This window comes from Rana temporaria, chromosome 9, assembly GCF_905171775.1.
Source record: "Rana temporaria chromosome 9, aRanTem1.1, whole genome shotgun sequence".
Lineage (NCBI taxonomy): Eukaryota > Metazoa > Chordata > Amphibia > Anura > Ranidae > Rana > Rana temporaria.
The window spans coordinates 45844501-45866530 of record NC_053497.1 but is presented as its reverse complement, the minus strand read 5'-3'; the positions used below and the strand labels follow the sequence as shown (position 1 = coordinate 45866530).

The window sequence follows — 22030 nt, the reverse complement described above, 5'->3', positions numbered from 1 at the left end:
ACAAATAGAGCTTGTATTTGATCAGCACTGGATTGGTGGAAAATCTGATCGTTTGTATGCGCCATCGGACAATTGTTTTTCGGATTTTTCACAGACAAATGTGGGATAGCATGCTTTAAAATTGTCCGCCAACAATTGTGTGTTGTCAGCTTTTCCGATCGTGTGTGTGTACAGAAGTCCGTCGGACAAAAACTCCAAAGTACAAACACACATGCTGAGAAGCAGAAGTTGCCCAAAGGGTGGCGCTAAAACACGTAGTTTCGTGTTTGTTGGTCGACAATTCTTTGCCGTTTGTATGCAAGAAAAATTCCCGGCCAACGCCCTTCAGACAAAAGTCCTACACTTTGTCTGCAGAAAATCCGATCGTGTGTATTAGGCTTAAGTTTCTTATAAGAAACACAAAAATCATTGCCCGTGTACAGAAGTCTGTGGTGAATGTCAACACTGAGTTCTCAGCTGTAAATATACACAGCCAATCAGCACATCCTGGCCATAGATCATTGGCCAGGACTTGCTGACAAGCCGGCTGGGGGGTTCCTATGAAGTGAAATTACTGCAACTATTCACAGTCCTACCTGTCTCTTCTTACTACTTCTCGTGGGTCCCCGCACCTGAATTACCCGATCTATTCCATATACATACATACGTCTATTGATCACATATCCTCAGCAAACCACAGGAATTCACGGCTCCACTTCTGTTTTTGGCCCAACACAATGGATCGATTCTTCTGCCATTCACAAAGGGCGAGTACTTGATTGACTGTCCTTAATGAGCATTGAATCCTTTTTTTCGCTTCTTCATTGGGGACGTTTTTAATCACTTCCTTGAGGTCACTGAGACAAGGAAGGGAACATACATTTCTACTGTGTGGTGGGGGGCACACAACCAAGCCATAAAATTGGACATCGGTTCTAACCCTTCTTCAGCCTTACCAAAAATGTAAAATCCCTATCTAGAGTTTCACTATAACTATCCAAAGAATTGCTCCTGCGAGAAGAGACACTGAATACTTACCTTGTGAATCCAAACTCCACCATCGGCAAGCAGTACAGCAATGTTCAGCACTTCAGGAGTGTCAAATGTCTGGGTCACAAGTGCATGCTGTGGTTCCTTCTGTCAGCCCTACAGGACTATGTAGGACATATTATACAGCAGGAGCCATCACCGAGTGCAGCAAGTATTACAGGCATTTGACACTCCTGGAAGTGTCAATGCGAATGTCTTTACTTGAAGAATTCAGACTCGCCACAGGCTGGAGAGTATTTAAGATGCCAATGAAGATCTACAGTTATAGACCTCTAAAGAGATTTCTAAATATTATGTACCAGCACAGTGTGTGTTTTATTAATGTAGCTTGGGGTAAAGACATCCCAATCTTTTACTTTCTACAGCAAATACGCCAATACTTAAACTGTCTGAAAACTTTTATTGAACTAAAAGTATAATAACAAATATTTACAAAACTGTGTACCGAGCAGGATCTGTATTCAGTCGCTATCGCTGCCATCGCTGGAGGCAGAGCCCTGCTCACTTCCGCTTTGCTCCTCGTTTGCTTGCGGAGATCGGTCGCTTCCAAACGGACTGCTGCTGGCGCTGCGGCTTCTGCGCCTTCTGTTTTTGTCCTCTTCTTCCTCGCTGCCGCTTTCCTTTGCTTCGCTTCCGCTTTCATTCTGCACTTCCTCATCGCTGTCGTCGTCGTCATCATCATCACTGCCAAAGATTTCCTCCTTGTCTCTGGCAGCTCTGTCGTCTTCACTGCTCTCTTTATCCTCTTGTTCGGCTTCCTTCTCCTCTGGGACATCTTCTCTCTCACTCTCACTACCCGAGGGCTCTCCAGCGCTGCCTTCCTTCTCACTCTCACTGCCCTTCTCTCCGTCTTCTGCATCTAAGGGAGGAGCAAGTTACATGACAATCAGCAACGAAAGCAGAATACACACCATGTACCAAACTTGCTCCTGGAACTTCATGCATATTTAAATTGTTTGCATTACCCTTTTTTTTATTTATTTTTTTACACAAAATAGCTTTTTTGCTGTTTTTTCTTCTTTTTTTTAAATACCAATAGTCAGCGGCGGTGCGAGCGCCGGCCATCTGAACAACAGCAGTTTGTTGGTTTTTCGAAGTGTCTATCAGAGCCAGCGGCTTGTTGGCTCCAATCGGCTTCCAAATAGTTAACCAGGGGTTGTGCGTTCCCTGGTTAACACTGACACTCGTCTCAACCAATCCGGTTCACCGGGTCTGGTTACCGGCTCAGTTCACACTGGATGCCAAATGCGGTTCCCAGTAGGGGTCCAGTGCGTCGTGGTTTACTGTTTCAGGTCTGAATTTGGGCCTGAAACGGACCAAAAGATGCACAGGACCCCTTGTGCAAATTTGCATCGGAGCTATGTGAACCGGCTCCATCGAGAGGATCCCACATCCAATTTGAAATAGTGTGAACCCGGACTAAAGAGACTATAAATACAATCAAATGCACTCAGAACATAAAGGCAACATGCAACCGCAGGTCACGCAATCTGCTTATCAGCCATGCTAGCCTAAAGAAGTATGAAGAAGCACATTCCTCCTCTCTGCCTGTTGTTCAGGACATGGATTTTGGTGAACACGTCTCTTGCCTGGCTGCGGACATCAGACAATCGAGAGGTGCCTTAAAAGGCTCATTTATACAAAGAGCCACCCTTTTCTGTTTAATTCCATCTAAAGTGAGTTTCTGTAGTGCACTGTGCTGCCATCATCACTCGCCAAAACTTTTCAGACCAAAGCTTGCCACACGAGCCAGCTCAGTCCTGGTGACATTGGCAGTAATATACAATAATCTACACAGAATCATAAAGACCATACCTGATCCCTGAATATCATGATCCACATCCACTTCCAATTCCATCTCCTCTTCTTCCTCTGGCTCATGATTCTCCAATTGAGCTCTGCGGGCTTCCTGCAAGTGAGAAGAGAATTAAGAAACATGTACAATGTCTCCCCCTGCTGGACAAAATGTGCCTCACACATTAAAATTAAAGGATCACTAAAGAAATTTTTTTTTTTTTTAAATAACAAACATGTTATACTTACCTCCACTGTGCAGCTTGTTTTGCACAGAGTGGCCCCAAACCTAGTCTTCTGGAGTCCTTGTGGGGGGGGAGCTGAGACAGCCGCCGAGGGACCCAACACCTTCATGCGAGCGAGCTTGCATGTTAAGTGATTGCGGGCGCACTCCGGTTACACATCCGGGGGCCATAGCCGCTCACTGTATCACTCGGCCGCGCCACGTCATTTGATGTGATTGACAGAGAATGCATTAAGGTGAAAAAACATTTACCTTTAGAACCCCCTTTAAATTTGTACATTAGGGTGTATGGACATACAGAGTAAACATGTATTCGGAAACTGCGAACCCGGAAGGAAGACCAGGAGAAGATGAAGCCCTCTCAGTGGCGACAGTGTGCCGCTGGAGGGCTTCGTTTTGAGGCAAGTCTCATAATGTGCTAGTATGCAATGCATACTAGCACATGATGCCTTGTTGGGGATTCCCCCCCCCCCCCAACTGCGGATTACTAGTGCTTTAAAGTACCCCTGCCATGAGAGAAATATCAGTGATGCCCTCTTAAGAATACTAGTTGCTTGGCCAAGTCTGGATTACATACTTTAAAATCAAGCATGTATGAATAGGTAAGTATCAAAATCAAAATACCCTCTGCACTTGTTACATGTGGGAACACAGTGTTTAAACCTCAGCATGACAGCCAGGGAACTTGTTTTCTCAAAGGAAGCCTAGAATTTTTTTCCAATGACTAGTCAATTTTTTTTTTTAAAGCAAACCTGCTTTGGAAAAAAAATTTATAGACCATCATTATTTCTCTGCCCTTAAGCCCAAACACTGAGGGGGCTCCCATTAAGAAGCTGGTAGTTTGCTCCACCTTCTAAAGTTTTCTTGCGGTCATAGAAGCCATTACATTTTGGAACACTTATGGCATGGGGAAGGGGTCGTTAAAACCACCAATGTCTTGCAGGAGGTCATTAACTGTATAGCAGAGTGTTTCACATTTCAGGGCGAAAAGGGTGCTCTAAAGAAAAGATCATGCCTGCAGATGAAGGCGAGTGATAAAAAGTAACAGTTGACTGCGCTCCATTCCAGTGCATGTGAATGTCAGTGTAAGCTTTTGCTTTGACTAGAGGAAAAAGCAACAGATTTTCATTGTAATGTCTCTCTCTCCCAGCAGCATACATTTAAACCTTGTATACACTAGAAGTTTCTTTTCCCCATTCAACCCAGTGGGATGAACTATATATATATATATATATATATATATTATATGTATGTATGTATGTATGTATGTATGTGTGTATATATATATATATATATATACATACATACACATATACATATATACACACACATACATACATACACGTTTTAACATGTGAGTCAATGGAAGGGGTGCCTGACTTTGAAAAATCGGTGCCCCCCCAGCCAACAAACTTTGCACACTTGTAGAGAAAGAGTGGGGCTATATGTGTGCCAAGTTTGGGGTCCAGGTACCAGGTCCCCAAATCCGGGAGATCAGGCGCAAAAAAGTGACTTGAGTATAAACCGAGGGGGGGCATTTTCAGCACAAAAAAAAAAGTGCTGAAAAACTTGGCTTATACTTATTTTAATTATATATATATATATATATATATATATATATATATATATATATATATATATAAAAAATCAGCTCAGGTCGGAGCCGCTTTACTAACAATCCAATGTTAGTACAGCGATCTCCCCTGCTGTCCTATTGTGTTCTGACAGGGAGACAGCCCCCTCCGCCAGAATACTCTGGTCAGCGCTCACAGACCTGATCGGGGGTAGTCAGCAGACCATTTTCAGTCATGTCAGACCCTTCTACAAAAACCAGGTGCCTTACACATGGGCCGAATGTCGGGCAGTTTCTATTGTTCTTATTCTTTCCACTCGATCCCTGTGACTCAATGGAACATCAAGAAAGTGAACGATAGACTATGTGTAGCTAGGAATGGGGCATAAATGCAAACCTGTTTCTCTGGCCTAGATGAACAAAGCACAGATTTTAACGACGAACTCCAAATTAAAAAATAAATACAAATAAAGTGTTTTTTTGCATGGTTTCTGGTAACTCATAATGTATGTTTCCTCATTCTCTAACCACCAAGATTTCCTACCTGAGCCTCCAGCTCCTTCTCATTCATATCTCTGTGTTTCACCACCAGGAAAGCGTTGGTTCCAGACTGAACTCCAGCCTTCACCCTCCTTTTACTGAGACGTACTCTGCACCAAACAAGGAAGAATTTGTATTAGCGTATACTTCTAAACAATGACAAAGTCCTAATGGAAAACAAACTCTTGGCTCATAAAGAGAGCAGCTCACCTTGTCTCCAGTTCATTGTAGTAAACACCATCACCCTCTCTGAAGATGAAGAAATAGTTCTCCTCGTAGCCCTTGCTGGCTTTGTTTTTAACGTTCCAGTTGTACTCTCTGGCAATCTTGTAGTCATATCTATTCATCAAAAGCACAAGTTTTAAAAATAAAAAAAATGCATCTTCAAGTCCAAGAAAACGGGTGACTAACAATGCAGGTCTACAAAAGAAATATTGTGAGATTTGTGGGTAGTTTGTTCACTTACATGTCCTCAGCCATGTAATCCAGACCCTCTTCCTGGTCCCTTTTTCGTTTCCGCATGGTGTCTTCCCCCGGCAGGAAATATGCCACAAACTGGTTTCCTTCTTCATCCATCATACCTCTGGGAAATAAATCAGAAATTAATAAATGACAAAGTATTAAAACCTGGATTTTGCTCTTTTCCCGTTCCAGAGATGGTGGTTACCGTGACGTGAATACATTGAACACATACAATTGTTTTTTTTAGCGGTGTGAGGAAAGGTTAGCATCTGTCAGGTTTGTTGTTGCATCCAACATCACTAGTCCTAATCCCTTCACTTTCTATCTCAGTTATAGTGGCCAAACATGTGGAACTTCGCCCAAATAGGAACATCTTTCCAACAGACTCCCAAGCAAAAATACAAATCTGACCCTTCACAACTTTTTACAAACTAAAATACATTTTAGGCTGGAGTTGCACTTTAAAATGAGATCTATAACCCATTTATTTTTGTCCACATTTTAAAACGATCAGCTAAATGTAACTAAACTTAAACAGAGGTAATGTTTTATTATTATTAGCATGTATATAGCGCCATTCATTTATACAGCCCTTTATATAATCTACATTCACATCTGTTCCCTGAGACGCTTACAATCAAAGGTTTCTATCTCATATTGTAAATATAAATATACACATACTAGAACCATTTTAGACAGGAGCCAATGAGCTTACCAGCATGTCCGGAAACGCACACTAGCACAGAGAGAACATGCAAACTCCATGCAGACATTGTCCTGGCCGGGAATTTCGAATGGAGGAACACAATGCTTAAAAGAGAAGCATGGGTTTTCTTTTTTATTCATACTTGCCTCGTGGATGGAGCATCAGACCGATGCTGCATCTGTCCCCCGCCGTCCCTGCACCGAGAACCGAGCCACCAAACACCACTGATGGCTCGGTTCTCACAGATCCCAAGAGGAAAGCTGCCGACTGTCGGCGTCTTTCCTCTCTGCTTCTCCACACTCATTGGAGGGCTGAGCTGTGGAAGGGCCGGGGAGCGGCCATCTCAGTGGCTCGCTGAGACTGCCATCAATCAGGGCAGCTGGCAGATCCCGACTTGGAAGTTGTGATGATGCGCTGCCCCGACTGATGGCAGTGACGTCAAGCGGAGAGTGGATTTCAGACTGCTCTCTATTGAAAACGGGTCACAGGAGTACAAAACTAATTGCACTCCTGTGACCCAGAGAAGAAGCCCAGCCTAAAAAGCTCAGGCTGGACTTCTCCTTTAAAGCCACTGTACTGCCAAAACCCAGATTGTATACAGCTTGTCATTATGTACACAGGTATTGCAGGTCTATGGATCTTCCATTAAGCAGGCCCCCCCCAAAAAAGAGGATTTTCAAGAGGCAGCTGTGTGATGCCAGGGAGGCTGTACAGTGAAGATGGCTGAGTGGGGAACGAGAATTATGAGCCCTTATAGAACTGCTGTGTTGAGAGCATTATAGGAGTACTAAAAGTATATACACTGCAAAAGCATTTCAATGTATACTGACTAGAAATGCACTATAACTATCATTTATTGCTAAAAGGTGGTGTACGCATTTGTGTCCGACAACCAGAGAGGGTTTTAATAAACTCCTACTCTATAAACATGTTTTTCCAGTAATTATCTTTAAAATTAAACAATACTGATAAGGACTAGTAAAGTAACAGGACAGTGAAAGCTGTAGTTTCACATTAAGTTGGTGGACAGTAGACAGGTGGCATTTGATGGTTGGTGCAGAAGTGTTCCCCTTACTTTGGGATCAGTGGAAAAAGTCCCATCTTACATTGGTGGTTAGTTTAAAAATGGCCCGACTGCAGGAGATGGTCATTCCCAATTGCTGAAGGAACCCCTAGCAACCTTCAGAGGAACCCAAGTTGAAAGGCTCTTGCTTTGTGATTAGAGCTCTATTTAGCAATCAGATAGAAGGCAAAAGGGGCAGTTTAGGCTCCTATGTTGAGAGCACCTTTCTTGTTTCACGCCAGAGCCGCTTGGAGTCAATGATGGGGAGGGGCTTAAAAAAAAAAAAAAAAAAAAAAAAAAGAAGAGGAGCGTGCAAAATCGGATACCGTTATGCATAGAAACCAATCAGCTTACAGGTTTTATTATCAAGGCTTCATTAAATAAGTTGAAGGTAAAAGGCTGATTGGCTACCATGCACAGCTGCACCAGATTCAGAGTGCTCCAGTTTTAATAAATCTCCCCCCTCTTGGACCGCTCCCTATATGGCTGTGCCCACTGATATAGTGCCGGCATTATTATGTTCCATCTGCCACTGGTGTGAGATGTCAGCTTTCTGCTAAAGTTGTTTGATTATTTTTTTTTACTTTCTATGTCTACGGTAACCTGCACTTCATAAGATGGAGCAGAGTGAACATGGAGGGAAGCTTACCTGATCATAGCCTGTGACATCATATCCAGGGCTGCAGATCCTGTGGCCTCCTTAGGTGCAGGATCAGAATCAAATATGACCTGAGCGCAGGGGTTAATCCACATCTAGGAATGGAACCATAGTAATGGATTAGAACAAAGAAAAGAAGGAATTTGCAGTAATACAACATGGCAGCCAAATATTCTGAATACAAAGGAAATCCTGACTTCTCTTTTGAAAGTGCTAGTCTCTAGGCTGCCTCTGGCTTCAGTGAACATCCACTCAACTGATCTTCTCTGTGAAGAATGAACCCCTAATGAGCTCAGCCCTCAACTCGGTTGCCTGGTACACACTCTTGCGATTTCTAACGGAAACAATTCTGTCAGGAATCCCGTCAAAAAAAAAAGAAAAAAAAAGAAGGAAAGAGAGCTGGTTCGGCAGTTTTCCTGCGAGGGAGCATACACACGGCCGGGATTCCCGGCCAAAAGCTCTCCTCGCAGTTTTACGGTAGGAAAACCCGGTCGAGAGTACGGAGCATCAGAGCTTCATCAGCCGCAAGCCCCCCCCTATAATAGCAATAAGCAAAAAAAAATTGCAGAATATGCTTTATATGTGCACGTTTCCTCTGGCAGCAACACAGTTAAGGAAAGTCTCCAACTAAAACACAAGACCATTTCCAGGCAAGGAAGGTATTATACACACCTTTCTGGCACCACATAACTCCTACCTAGACTGCAGGTAGGCGAGTTCACGGTTCTAAGATCCTACCTCTTTGTGCCAACTGAAACCTCATATACACACACTGGGAGGCACATGATTATCTCATAAGAGGATGTATTCCCACCCAACATCACCAAAGAAACCCTCCAACACTGCCTATACTGAATGCTGTAAAATTTGCGATAAACAAATGAAAGGAGTTTCTGTCTTTAGCACAGTTGCAGTTTTTCCTGGCTAGTAGGGGTGGCGATTTATCTTACACCTTGTCAGGCATCTCTTTAGCACTGTACCTTAAAGTCAGGAAAGGCAGGCATGACCTCCACTGGGGTAACACGAGGCTTGCTGTAATGCTGAGTAATCTGAAGAGAGGAAATGAACAGCGTTAATAATGGAGACATTCAGGGTCCTATAATCCTCTATAAGTGGCTCATCATTCATTGCACTTACAGGTTTCTGAGCATCTTCAAATGTCTTCTCAATAGCTGCAATCTGACTGTCTCTGTCTTTGTAGATGTCCTCCTCTGTAAACTGCTGCTTGACAGACACTCCAATCCTGTAGTGACACAATTACCAAAGGGTTAAACCAACAAAGAAGGGCAAGAGCTGCAAAGGTGCATGGGAATCAAACACTGAACTTACTTGACTTCAGGCTTCTCATTGGAGATACCGTATCTGTTGAACTCTGTGGAGATGTACTCAGTTTTTCTCATCCATGGAACCACTTTAGCATGCTGCTGGGACCTGTATGTAAAAAAGAAGATGAAGAAAGGAACCATTATGCCTAATCTTTTACAACCCCAATTCCAAAAAATGTTGGGACGCTGTGTAAAAATCTATATAAAAAACAGAATGCAATGATTTGCAAATCTCATAAACCCATATTTCATTCACAATAGAAAACGTATCAAATGTTTAAAGTGGGAAAATGTACAATTTTAAGAAAAGAATAGGCAATTTTGAAATTGAGTGCAGCAACATGTCTCAGAAAAGTTGGGGCAGGGCCACAAAAAGCTGGCAAAGTAAGGAAGAGCTGGAAGAACATTTTGCAACCAATTTGATTAAAGAGGTTGTAAACGGTCAATAAAAAAAAAAAAAAAAAAAAACACACAAACCTGTATTTACATGCTCTGTGCAATGGTTTTGCACAGAGCAGCCCCAATTCTTTTCTGGGGTCCCTCACCGGTGCTACAGGCCCCGGGCAGGAGGTTTTACCTTGCAGGCACGCTCACGAGTCCAGCATTCGGCATCCTTAGACATGAATTTTCGGACTCAGCCCCACCCCCCGCATCATTGGATTTGATTGACAGCAGCAGGAGCCAATGGCTTCTTTCAATCTATCCAATCAAGAGCTGGGACCCCGTGCAGAGAGGGACAGCGCATCTCAGAGGGAAATACGGGGCTCAGTCAAGTATAGCAGGGGGGCTGGTGACTGCCAGAAGTTTTTTCACCTTAATGCATAGGATACATTAACGTGAAAAAACATCAGGGTTGGCAACCCCTTTAATGCACATTAGCGCATCTCCAAAGACGCACAATTTCCAGTGTGTCTTTTGGTGCAATTTTGAACAGACTTTACATTCCCTGGACCAAAAGGAGCATGAAAGTAGTGCAGGCACCTTTTCAAAATCAATGCAACTTTAACTGATCTGGTGCCATTGCAAACAATGGGCTGTGACTGTCATGTCCAAAGTCACATGACAAATCACACAAGTGTGAATGAGCCCTAAATAACACCTTAACATTCATTATCACTTTAAGTGGCCCTTTAAGTAAAGTAAGTAAAACAATACCTCTTGGAGCTGGTGGGTGCCTGAATTTCTTCTTCAAGAAGCTTCTCATCAGCTAAATCCAGGGGGACTGCAATTGAAAGAAAATATTTTGATTAGTCTAAGTTTATCATCATTAGCTTTAATTTAGAAAAGGCCTTTTCATTCTTTAAAGGAGCAACTAAACCCTCCATTCTGCGGAAGACATTGCATCTTAGCCTCCATTTAGATCTGCAGTTGCAACGATACTGCACTTATGATTAGCTGTTATGCCGGCCATTTGAGGGCTTGAAAGCTTGGTTAAGAGTATACATAAGCACACTGACAACTGTCACCATTCTCAATAGAAGCATGCCATTAATGTAGCATGTGCTGTGCGTGCCCTACTAGTGCCCTCCTGTGACCCACATGAAAAGTATGACCAAATACATTTTGGCTACACATTTATTAACAATTAATAAGCATATCTAATTTGAACTTTCTTTTGAGAAATGTTTAAATCAGTGGGTTTAGTTAGGCTTAAAGGGTTGTAAAGGTAATTTTGTTTCCCCCTAAATAGCTTCCTTTACCTTAGTGCAGTCCTCCTTCACTTACCTCATCCTTCCATTTTGCTTTTAAATGTCCTTATTTCTTCTGAGAAATCCTCACTTCCTGTTCTGTCTAACTACACACAGTAATGCAAGGCTTTCTCCCTGGTGTGGAGTGCTCGCCCCCTCCCTTGAGGGGGCGAGCGGGAGAGTCAGAACGCTCTCTATGTTGCAGATAGAGAAAGGAGCTGTGTGTTAGTGGGAGTACAGACTCCCCTGCTCGCCCCTCCCCCCTCAAGGGAGGGGGCGAGCACGATACTCCACACCGGAGAGAAAGCCTTGCATTACTGTGTGGAGTTACAGACAGAAGAACAGGAAGTGAGGATTTCTCAGAAGAAATAAGGACATTATATATATATATATATATATATATATATATATATATATATATATATATATATATATATATATATATATATATATATATATATATATATATATATATTATATATTATATATATAAAATTTTACAACCCCTTTAATTCTTTACAAAAGAAAAGTAAAAAAAAAAAAAAAAACTACCATTGCAAAAAAATCTGAAAATAAAATAAAAAAGGAATATCAATGCGGCCCCCACATTTAAGAACTGGCAAGCTCCAATTAACCCCTCATCTCTCCTCAACTATTTCCTAGATTTTTTTTATTTTATTTTATTCTGTTCATTTTTTTTTTTTTAATGTTGCAATAAAGTGCAAAAAGATAAAAATAAAACTTCTGATTTCAATTTATAAACAATGTTGCATCATAATTGCAATTTATTGTCATTTTAAGCTACAGGATTGTTTTTTTTTTGTTTTTTTTAACACTGGTCAAAATGGAAAGAAAGTTTGTTTTTTTCCTAGATTTGGGTTTTGTCATTTTTTGTCAATGGATTGCAAAAAGAGATAAAATAGCATTGAATTTCAGGTAAAACATTGTCTGCTCACCTATTGGGGCCACAATCGCACCAACGGTGCACTAAAGTATTTAAGCTGTTTGCAGAACAATCTTTCAATGCATGATATTATATGGAGTCCCTTTTTTCAAGCACTTTATAACCTGCTGTGGATATTTTACCCAGCAATATTCTGGGTGTGTGGTGTGGGGGGGGGGGTTTTGGTCACTATTTAGAAAGTCAGAGCGAAATCAAAACTCCTTATCTGCTTATTGGGTCCTAAAACCACCAGATCAGCGTGACAGCTGGGAAATTAACACTTTCAGAAAGAGGTCACCTTATGGCACGCATGTCAAACACAAGGCTGCAGAGAACCTTACAGATCCTGTGCAGCAGCTGCACCCTTTTGGCTCCCCTTCCCCTAGTCTCGGCATTCAGCAGACTCTAGCCCTCCTCTGTGTCTCTTGCAGACCCTGCACTTTCTGCCTCCCAGCTTCTTCCTGGTAACAGCACAAGTTAAGAAGGGGGGGGGGGGCACTGTGATGTAAAGGAGGGTGGGGGACTCTTGACATCTAGGCTAATGGATGCAACCAGCCTTTTGAGGGCAACCATTATGCCGATACAGCCCACAATGAAATGGAGTTTGACATTCCTGCCTTATGGCAACCTTTTGCCCCCATAGGGAACATTAGCAGCATTCTGACTAGGAGGTTTAAGAAAAAAAAAAAAAGACACCGACACCTCAAAGAAATTATTTGCACACATTGTTGTTATGGTACAACATGCAAACCTGAAGCAAACACTTCACTTGGCAGAGGCAGAGATGGGTACTTAAAGCAAAGACGGATGTCAGTGGTTCAAACTTTTCTCCGCCAAGCCTGCAGAAAAGCGACATTACTATATATTGTCCAGAGGACAGGCCTAAAGCTAAGAGAAGGGGGCATTGGTGGCAGGTGGTCCTGCATCCTCACTTACCATTGGCGTCAATGCGATATGTATCAGGGTTGATCAAGTCAATGGTGACTCCCAGGTCTGGCTCGGTGAGAAGGTCATGTTTGTGTTGTTTTTCAAGAGATGTGGCCTTATACTGCACGAATCTGGAAGAAGATATCAGGCCTGCTCAGAAGAGAACTGGCATTTAGGCAAACAGTACAGTGTGTGGCACCCACTTACCTGTTTTGATCGAAGGGGTAAGTTATGAATTTGGGATCAAAGGGAATATCTGGTAATGTATTGCAGTATTTTACCCGACACACAACTCCAGACCTGCAGAAAGACAAAGAAATGGTTAAAAAAATAAATAACTCTGAACTGTACAAAACAAGGCTGGGGTGCCAATTCTGCAGGAAAAGCTGCCGGGGCCTGGAAATAAAAAAACACAAAAGAAAGCACTAACACTAGTCTGGTGCCACTGAAAGCTGCCACTGTCTGAGTTCCTGCAAGGCTTACTAACCTTAGGTAAGGGAACGAATGTATAATTCCCCAGAGTCAGAGAATGACAATGTACAAAGGGTCATTCACAAATACTTTACCGCAGGGGTGTCCAAACTTTTTTTAAAGACCATTTTGACCCATTAAAATTTGGTCCAAGTGTGTTCATCCGAGCAACTAATACACTGCCCAACAATAATTCTCTTGCCTTTGTGGGACGAAGAGATGAGCTTGGGTGTGACATTTGGCTATACCATATTTATCGGCGTATAACATGCACCTGCACTTTAGAAGGGAAGTTTCAGGAAAAAAATGTTTTTTTAAAATAAAAGAACTGAAGCAAAATAAGGGTCAGTGCCCATCTGCAGCCCTACCGCTGCCATGAATGCAGCCCCACCGCTGCCATGTCTTACCATTGCCAGGAATGCAGCCCAATTGATGCCCATCTGCAACCTCGAATGGGACAGGAAGGGGGGCGGGACAAGCACCAACAGATTACATACAGCAGAATCTGTTTTCTTGGCGGCCTCTTTAATACAAAGTCCCGCCTCCTATCATGGACAGAACAGTCGTCCAACGGCAGCACAGGAGACAGGACTTCCTATTACAGAGGCCGCTGTGCAAACAGGAAATTCACCTGTATGTACGGCACATGTCCCGCCTCCTCCCTATCCCATCCAAGGCAGCCAGCGTGTATATCTTTTGTGGCCACAAAAGATATACATGTCCAAATCATCAGGCAGGCCATTCGAAACAGGAACGAGGGCCGTGATTGGCACGTGGGCCGGACTTTGGACATGCCTGCTTTACTGTGACGGACTGTTTTGGAAGATGTATGTAGATGTATCGGGAGTGTCAGCCTCATCCTTACACATCCTCTGGATCAACTGTGGGTATAGAAAAGAATGACATCGGGGGCCAAAAAATAAAAGATCACTTTTATTATGTAATTTAAAACTGGTCACAAGCACATAACACCGGTCTTAAAAGCCGATACCCCGGGGGCCAAACAGTATCAAAAAAAGATGTGCAAAATTATGAAAACTATCAAAATTAGATCAGGTAGATCGAGAGATCCACGCCAGATTACAATGTGGTAAACTAAAAGCATATTAAGCATTCTTGCTTGCTAAAAGTGGAAGTAAAGGCAAAGACCTACAGTGTATCTGGAAAGTATTCACAGCTCTTCACTTTTTCCACATTGTTGGGTTACAGCCTTATTCCAAAAAGGATTAAATTCATTATTTTCCTCAACATTTTACAAACACCCCCCCCCCCCATAATGACAACATAAAAGAAGTTTGTTAGAAATCTTTGCCAATTTATAATAAAAAAATACCATGTACATAAGTATTCACAGCCTTTGCCAGGACACTCGCAATTGATCTCAGGTGCATCCTGCTTCCACTGATCCTCTCTGAGACGTTTCTACAACTTTGAGTCCACCTGTGGTAAATTCAGTTGATAGGTGTGTGCCTTTCCAAATCATGCCCAGTCTATGTAAGGTAAACAGTGCATGTCAGAGCACAAACCAAGCCATGAAGTTCAAAGAATTGCCTGTAGACCCCTGAGACAGGATTGTATATAGGGACACAGATCTGGGGAAGGGTACACAAAAAGAGCACAGTGGCCTCCAACATTTGTAAATGGAAGAAGTTTGGAATCAACAGGACTTTTTCTATAGTGGGCCGCCCAGCCAAACTGAGCAATCAGGGAGAAGGGCCTAAGTCAGGGAGGTGACCAAGAACCCAACGGTCACTCCGATAGAGCTCCAGTGTTTCTCTGTGGAGAGGAAAATCTTTCAGAAGAACCACCATCTCTGCAGAACTCCACTAATCAGGCCTGTTTGGTAACATGGCCAGATGGAAGTCACTCCTCAGTAAAATGCACATGACAGGCTCAGCCCGCCTGGAGTTTGCCAAAAAGGCACCTGAAGGACTCTCAGACCACGAGAAACAAAATGTACTAGTCTGATGAAACAAGCAAGCGCCATGTCTGGAGGAAACCAGGCACCGCTCATCAACTAGCGTATACGATCCCTACAGTGAAGCATGGTGGTGGCAGCATCATATGTTGGGGATGTTTTTGAGCGGCAGGAACTGGGAGACTAGTCAGGATCAAGGGAAAGATGAATGCAGCAATGTACAGAGACATCCTTGATGAAAACCTGCTCCAGAGCGCTCTGGACCTCAGACTGGGTGGAAAGGTTCATCTTCCAACAGGACAACGACCCTAAGCACACAGCCAAGATAACAAAGGAGTGGCTATGGGACAAGCTTGTAGCATCATACTCAAAGACTTAAGGCTGTAATTGGTGCCAAAGGTGAGTAAACCAAGTATTGAGAAAAGACTGTGAATATTTTTTTTTTTATTTTTAATAAATTTGCAAAGATTTCAAACAAACTTCTTCCACGTTGTCATTATGAGTTATCGTTTGTAGAATTTTGAGGAAAATAATGAATTGAATTCATTTTGGAATAAGGCCGTAAAAACAAAATGTGGAAAAAAGTGAAGCACTGTGAATACTTTCCAGATTCACTGTAACTCAAAACCTACTCTCAGCCATAGTCGAAGTCTAATCCATCTAGCCATGTAAAGAAAAAGAAAAATATATCCCTATACTCACCTATTCTGCAGCCAATCTGGTCCCACGCTGAGCAGTCAGTGGTGACTTCAATGTGTAGGCGTGTGCAGGAGAGGCAGCCGACAACAAAAGCCCCATAGTAAGTCTATGTGACGTCATTTCCCAGCCATCTCCTGCACACAGAGTGCACTGCTGGTGCCTGGAGTGGCTGCAGAACCAGAAAGTATAGCGATATATTCTTTTTAGGGCTAGATAGATTAGGCTTAGAACGTTTGCCTTTACTTTCTCTTTAACGTTGTGTGTGTGTGGTGGAGTACAATTATTTACTGACTGAACAAAAATACAACCAGTAAAGTTTTAGAACCCGATACATACTGCAGATCAGTGATTTAATGAAGAGAAAACAAGTCCTAGAATTTTTGCCCCAAAAACCGTCAACAATGCAGTCATTCACTAATCTAGATTAAAGCGTTCTTCAGCCTTTTTACCCCCAATAAAATAATGTAGCTGCTGACATTTAATAAAAAGACATTCACCTGTCTAGGGGTCCAGCACCAATTCTTTGCTGGTTTTAGGGTCCCAGAGCCAGCATGTTTATTGTGGGGAGGGGGTGGACTCCCAGTGGATTGCCATGACAATCTGACCAGGAGTGGGAACGGGTACCTGTCAAAAACCAGGTACCCGCTTCTCCTCAAAAAAGTACCAAAATTAGAAGAAGGAGGGAATGGAGGGCATAGCATGGAGTTCCACTTTAAGTGGATAAGAATGTTCCCAATCTGCAAACTTGTTTAGGGTCAGAGACTCAACGTATTCAAGTTGGGATAACAGCCGGGGAACTTAGATTTTCAGAAGGCTGTCAGCAATGGAAGCCCTCAGTTTCCTCTGGTAAGATCTACTTTAAAGAATATTTCCATCATCGCAGCCAAATTTAAGAAACCCCAATATTTTTGTTATGTGTTCCCATTCACACAACCCAACAACATAAAATAATAATAAAAAAAAAAAATATAATAATAATAATAATAATAATAATAATCTTACTCTACTAGTTGGTTTCTACATAGGACAGACAGCTTGTTTTGTTTGGAATAGCTTCCAATGTGCCATTAAGGCACTGACAGAGTTAGAGTCGGTTCACACTGGGGCGACTTGGGATCCGACTTGAAGTCGCCTCAAGTCGTCCCAAGTCGCGCTGTCGAGAAAAACAATGCAAGTGAATGGGAGCGGTGTTAATACACACTACTCGAGTCGCTCCGACTTCAAAGGAAGTTCCTGTACTGCTTTAATCCGACTTGTAGGCGATTTGTACCCATTGATTTCAATGGAAGTCGCCTCCAAGTCTGATCATTGTCTTAACTGAAGCGACTTTCCAGGAAGATAACATACATTTCTCAGGCAAACCTCTCCCTCCCCCTCCCTCCCCTAGAGCTGATTGTTGTTTGATTGGCCACTGGAAAGTCTCCTGTCCTGGAGACGACTTCAAGTTGTGTTGTAAATCTCCCCAGATCGCCCTGTGGTTCATGCTCAAGTCGTGTCGGAGTCGCCTCTGAAAGTCGCGCTGGAAGTCGTGTCGCCCTAGTGTGAACCGACTCTTAGATTTTTTCTTTAAAGATCATTTACATACAGTGTACCATGCAAGCTTTGAGAACGTTATCCATGTTAGGACAGATGGTGCGCTCATCCAGACTACAACTGATAATGGCAATCTGCCAGAAGAGTACAGACACTCTTCACTTTGGTAAACATAACTCCTCCATAACATTACATAGAAGGAGGAAGCCAATTAGAATTGTTCAGCAAGTAAAAAAAAAAGAAGGTATGCAGCAATTTCTAAACATATTTCTTTTAGTTCTGTTATGTGCATGGGAACATAAATATAAAGTAGGTGTTCTCCTATATTGGCTGCAAAGGTGGAAATAACCCTCTGAACTTTGTGTCCAAGTTCAGAGGGCTTTGCGACTATAGGCCACACCCCCATTTTTATAGATGAGCCCCCCATGTAATAGATCTTATGAGCAACTCACCTCTCTGGAACTGTTCGGTGGGCATTGGACCTGGAAGACAAAAGAGAGCTGTCAGATATTGAAGTAAATAGAGGACATAAAACTTATAGAAAACAAAGTGCCTCTTGCTGAGACTGATGTTACCATTCTTCCTATTACACTCTTCATGATATGAATACAACTATGCCGAGGAGTTCAGTGACTGTATAGAAGTAAACAATTCACTTCAATACAGAGCATGAAACTCGAAGGCTGGCCATACATGATGACGTCTTGAATTCCGCCATCCACACAAGTGAGGCGGACAGAGGAATTCTCCCTGCCGTGCCATTGGCTGCAGCCGCTGATCAAATGAATGTTTTCCAACAGTTACTTTGTTGGGCAGGAAAAGCCAGAACTGAACTTGTTGAATTTTGGATGGATTTTGATCCATCTAGCACTCCCCCTGACACCATTGATGGGCCACCATTGCCCTCCCCCCCTGAAACCAATGATGGGCCACCATTGCCCCCCCCCCCTGAAACCAATGATGGGCCACCATTGCCCTCCCCCCCTGAAACCAATGATGGGCCACCATTGCCCTCCCCCCCTGAAACCAATGATGGGCCACCATTGCCCCCCCCCCTGAAACCAATGATGGGCCACCATTGCCCTCCCCCCCTGAAACCAATGATGGGCCACTATTGCCCCGACACCTTGTGGCTTCACAGCTGGTTTCCTACTGAGCAAATCACGCTGTGCTTTCTCAATGGGCCGACTGTGGTGAGAGGAGAACTTTCAGCTGAGTTCACAGTGGCCAACTCAGCAGGAAGTGGGAGCGGGTACCTGTTACCTGTTTGTACCTTGTACCCTATATTTTCTATAGGCGATACTTTAAAAGCCCCCTATAGGTCATCAGTTTAGTGTTACAAAGGAGGTCTGGTGTTAGAATTGTTGCTCTCATTTTAGTATGCGCAGCGATATGCAACATCTATATCACAATCAATGTTTTCAGGCGTGGGCGCCCTGCCACGTGTGTCCACGTTTGTACATGTGGGGGCCTCGATTGTTTGCGATTTTATGTGCTTGGGTGTAACTTTAATTTTTTACAATTAAGGAAAAAAAAAAAAAAAAAAAAAAAGAGCAGCCCCCCCCCCCAATACATAGTGGTGATTTTTTATTTTCTATTTTTTGGTGACAGGTGCTATTTAAAGCGGTTGTAAAAATGTAATAAAAATAAACCCTGCATGCCCAGTCATTTTTGCCTATAATAAGGCTTACCTGTAGGTCAAAAAAATCCCCCATAAACCTGCACGGTTTAGGAGATATTCTCTTTGCATGCAGCCGCAAAGAGACGTGGCGCATGTGCTCAATGCCGGCAGACGTGAACCCGGAACCTCTTGACGTCATCGCAGTTTCGGCCACTCACAGCGCCAGAGCCGCGAACCTGGAAGAAATGCCGAGGGCAAGGTGTCAGCTCCCTTGGCGTTTCTTCCGGGTTCGTGGCTCCGGCATGCAAAGAGAATAAACCTGTATGGTATAATAATTGTACCTACGGATAAGCCTTATAATAAGCCTACCTGTAGGTAAAAATTACAAATAAGAGTATACAAGCACTTGGACACATAAAGGGTCTAAGGTTGCATTCACCAATGATCATGGGCAGAATTGCCGCAATTCCGCCACGCGATTTCAAACGGCTGCAAAATGTGGAACGCGTGTGCAATGCAATTACAGTAAAACCTTGGTTTGAGAGTAACTTGGTTTGAGAGTAACTTGGTTTGAGAGAGTTTTGCAAGATGAGCAAAATGCTTTAATAAATTTTGCCTTGATATACAAGCGATGTCTTGATATAAGAGTAGCGTCATGTCATAACTGAGTATAGAAGTGAAGAGAGGAGCCTCTAAGTGTAGCAATATGGTTACATTTAATGAAGGTACAACATTTAGCAACTTATTGCTACACTTAGAGGTGTCTCTCTTCTCTTTTATACTCTGTAAAAAAAAATGCTTTGATATACAAGTGCTTTGGATTACAAGCGACGAGCGTTTGCAGATTGGTGTGCCATTAGAAGTAACGGCATTGCAAACGCATCTGGTATTTTTCAGCCATTTGAAATGACGGCGATTCCGCCCGCGATCATGTGCGAGTGCCGCCTAAACGACCCCACATGTCTCTCCTGTGCTCCATTGAATGTAATGCAATGCACATCGCCCTGCATTACATTCTTTTCTGGCACTGATGGCCGGGGAAACAATGGGGACGTCACACATCACTTCCGGGTCATCAACTAAAAGGGGAGAACGGATGTGTCCTCTATCCTCCCTCTCCTCTACCCGTTGGCACATACTACGCCCATCCCCGACCTGTAGATGGGCAAGCGGAGCACAGGATACATAGGGGTGTATGGGGAACATTTGGGCCGCAGCGCAGGTGCCAGGATGAAACTTCTTGTCACCATGGCGACCTGGGGTTTGTTGAGCCCTGCTTTACACACACACACACACACACACACACATACATATATATATATATATATATATATATATATATATATATATATATTACACACACACACACAATTTTATTCCACCCCCCAATTTATTTCTTCTTTGGTGTGCCCCGTGTGTTCTTGCTATGCGTTTTCCACCTATGAAAACGACCCGCGTTTGAAGCGTCATTAAAAATAATGGCACCACAAGCGCAATGCACATTTTTCGCACATTTTGGGCCCAAATAGAACCTGGAATAGCAAAGTACATCTAAAAATGCCAGTCGCCTGGCTGCAACGCCAATCTGGTGACCACAGTACTTTCAGCCAACCAGGGGCTGCCTCCCACAGTACTTTCAGCCAACCCGGGGCTGCCTCCCACAGTACTTTCAGCCAACCCGGGGCTGCCTCCCACAGTACTTTCAGCCAACCCGGGGCTGCCTCCCACAGTACTTTCAGCCAACCCGGGGCTGCCTCCCACAGTACTTTCAGCCAACCCGGGGCTGCCTCCCACAGTACTTTCAGCCAACCCGGGGCTGCCTCCCACAGTACTTTCAGCCAACCCGGGGCTGCCTCCCACAGTACTTTCAGCCAACCCGGGGCTGCCTCCCACAGTACTTTCAGCCAACCCGGGGCTGCCTCCCACAGTACTTTCAGCCAACCAGGGGCTGCCTCCCACAGTACTTTCAGCCAACCCGGGGCTGCCTCCCACAGTACTTTCAGCCAACCCGGGGCTGCCTCCCACAGTACTTTCAGCCAACCAGGGGCTGCCTCCCACAGTACTTTCAGCCAACCCGGGGCTGCCTCCCACAGTACTTTCAGCCAACCCGGGGCTGCCTCCCACAGTACTTTCAGCCAACCAGGGGCTGCCTCCCACAGTACTTTCAGCCAACCAGGGGCTGCCTCCCACAGTACTTTCAGCCAACCAGGGGCTGCCTCCCACAGTACTTTCAGCCAACCAGGGGCTGCCTCCCACAGTACTTTCAGCCAACCAGGGGCTGCCTCCCACAGTACTTTCAGCCAACCAGGGGCTGCCTCCCACAGTACTTTCAGCCAACCAGGGGCTGCCTCCCACAGTACTTTCAGCCTTCCCTTGCTGCATGCTTGTACTATCCAGGAAAGTGATATCTTTCAGGAATAGGTCAGCCATGGCGGCTCTCTTGTTCCTGTCCCCTCACATTACACAGCACTAGAATCCCCCATTAGTAGCATTGTGTGTGCCCGGTGGAGCCCTCAGAGTGACGTCTACTCTACACCGCGCGCCTCTCCACCTCAGGCCTCCAATCACTTCCCGCGCACCACATTGCATATTTACTTACCGGTGTCCGTCCTCCCGCTGCGCCTGTGTCTGGATGGTGGGCGCCATACTATCTCAAAACACACAACCCACAATCGTCCACATCCCAGGTCCCGACTGCCGGGGCCCTCAATCGCTCCGCCTCCTCCAACACAGTGAACACACGCAACAGGCACAACTACGGCCACCCATGACGTAAGGTCCTTAAAGGCCCAGTGGAATCATGGGACTTGTAGTTTAGACATTGAAGAGCGCCCTC

The 22030-nt window shown here is 43.9% G+C and overlaps 1 protein-coding gene across 1 annotated transcript; it reads right to left on the bottom strand.

The window, feature by feature from the left end:
* Positions 1-1411: 1411 nt before the first annotated feature.
* PAF1 (PAF1 homolog, Paf1/RNA polymerase II complex component) lies at positions 1412-21954 on the bottom strand. Its single transcript, XM_040323363.1, has 14 exons — positions 21794-21954; positions 18026-18055; positions 13160-13252; positions 12962-13083; positions 10550-10616; positions 9399-9500; positions 9207-9312; positions 9050-9118; positions 8061-8164; positions 5647-5763; positions 5391-5519; positions 5185-5290; positions 2845-2938; positions 1412-1888 (listed from the first exon to the last, which is right to left on the bottom strand). Exons 1-14 carry the CDS (start codon positions 21838-21840, stop codon positions 1491-1493), a joined length of 1584 nt encoding a protein of 527 aa, XP_040179297.1. The 5' UTR covers positions 21841-21954; the 3' UTR covers positions 1412-1490.
* Positions 21955-22030: the final 76 nt, after the last annotated feature.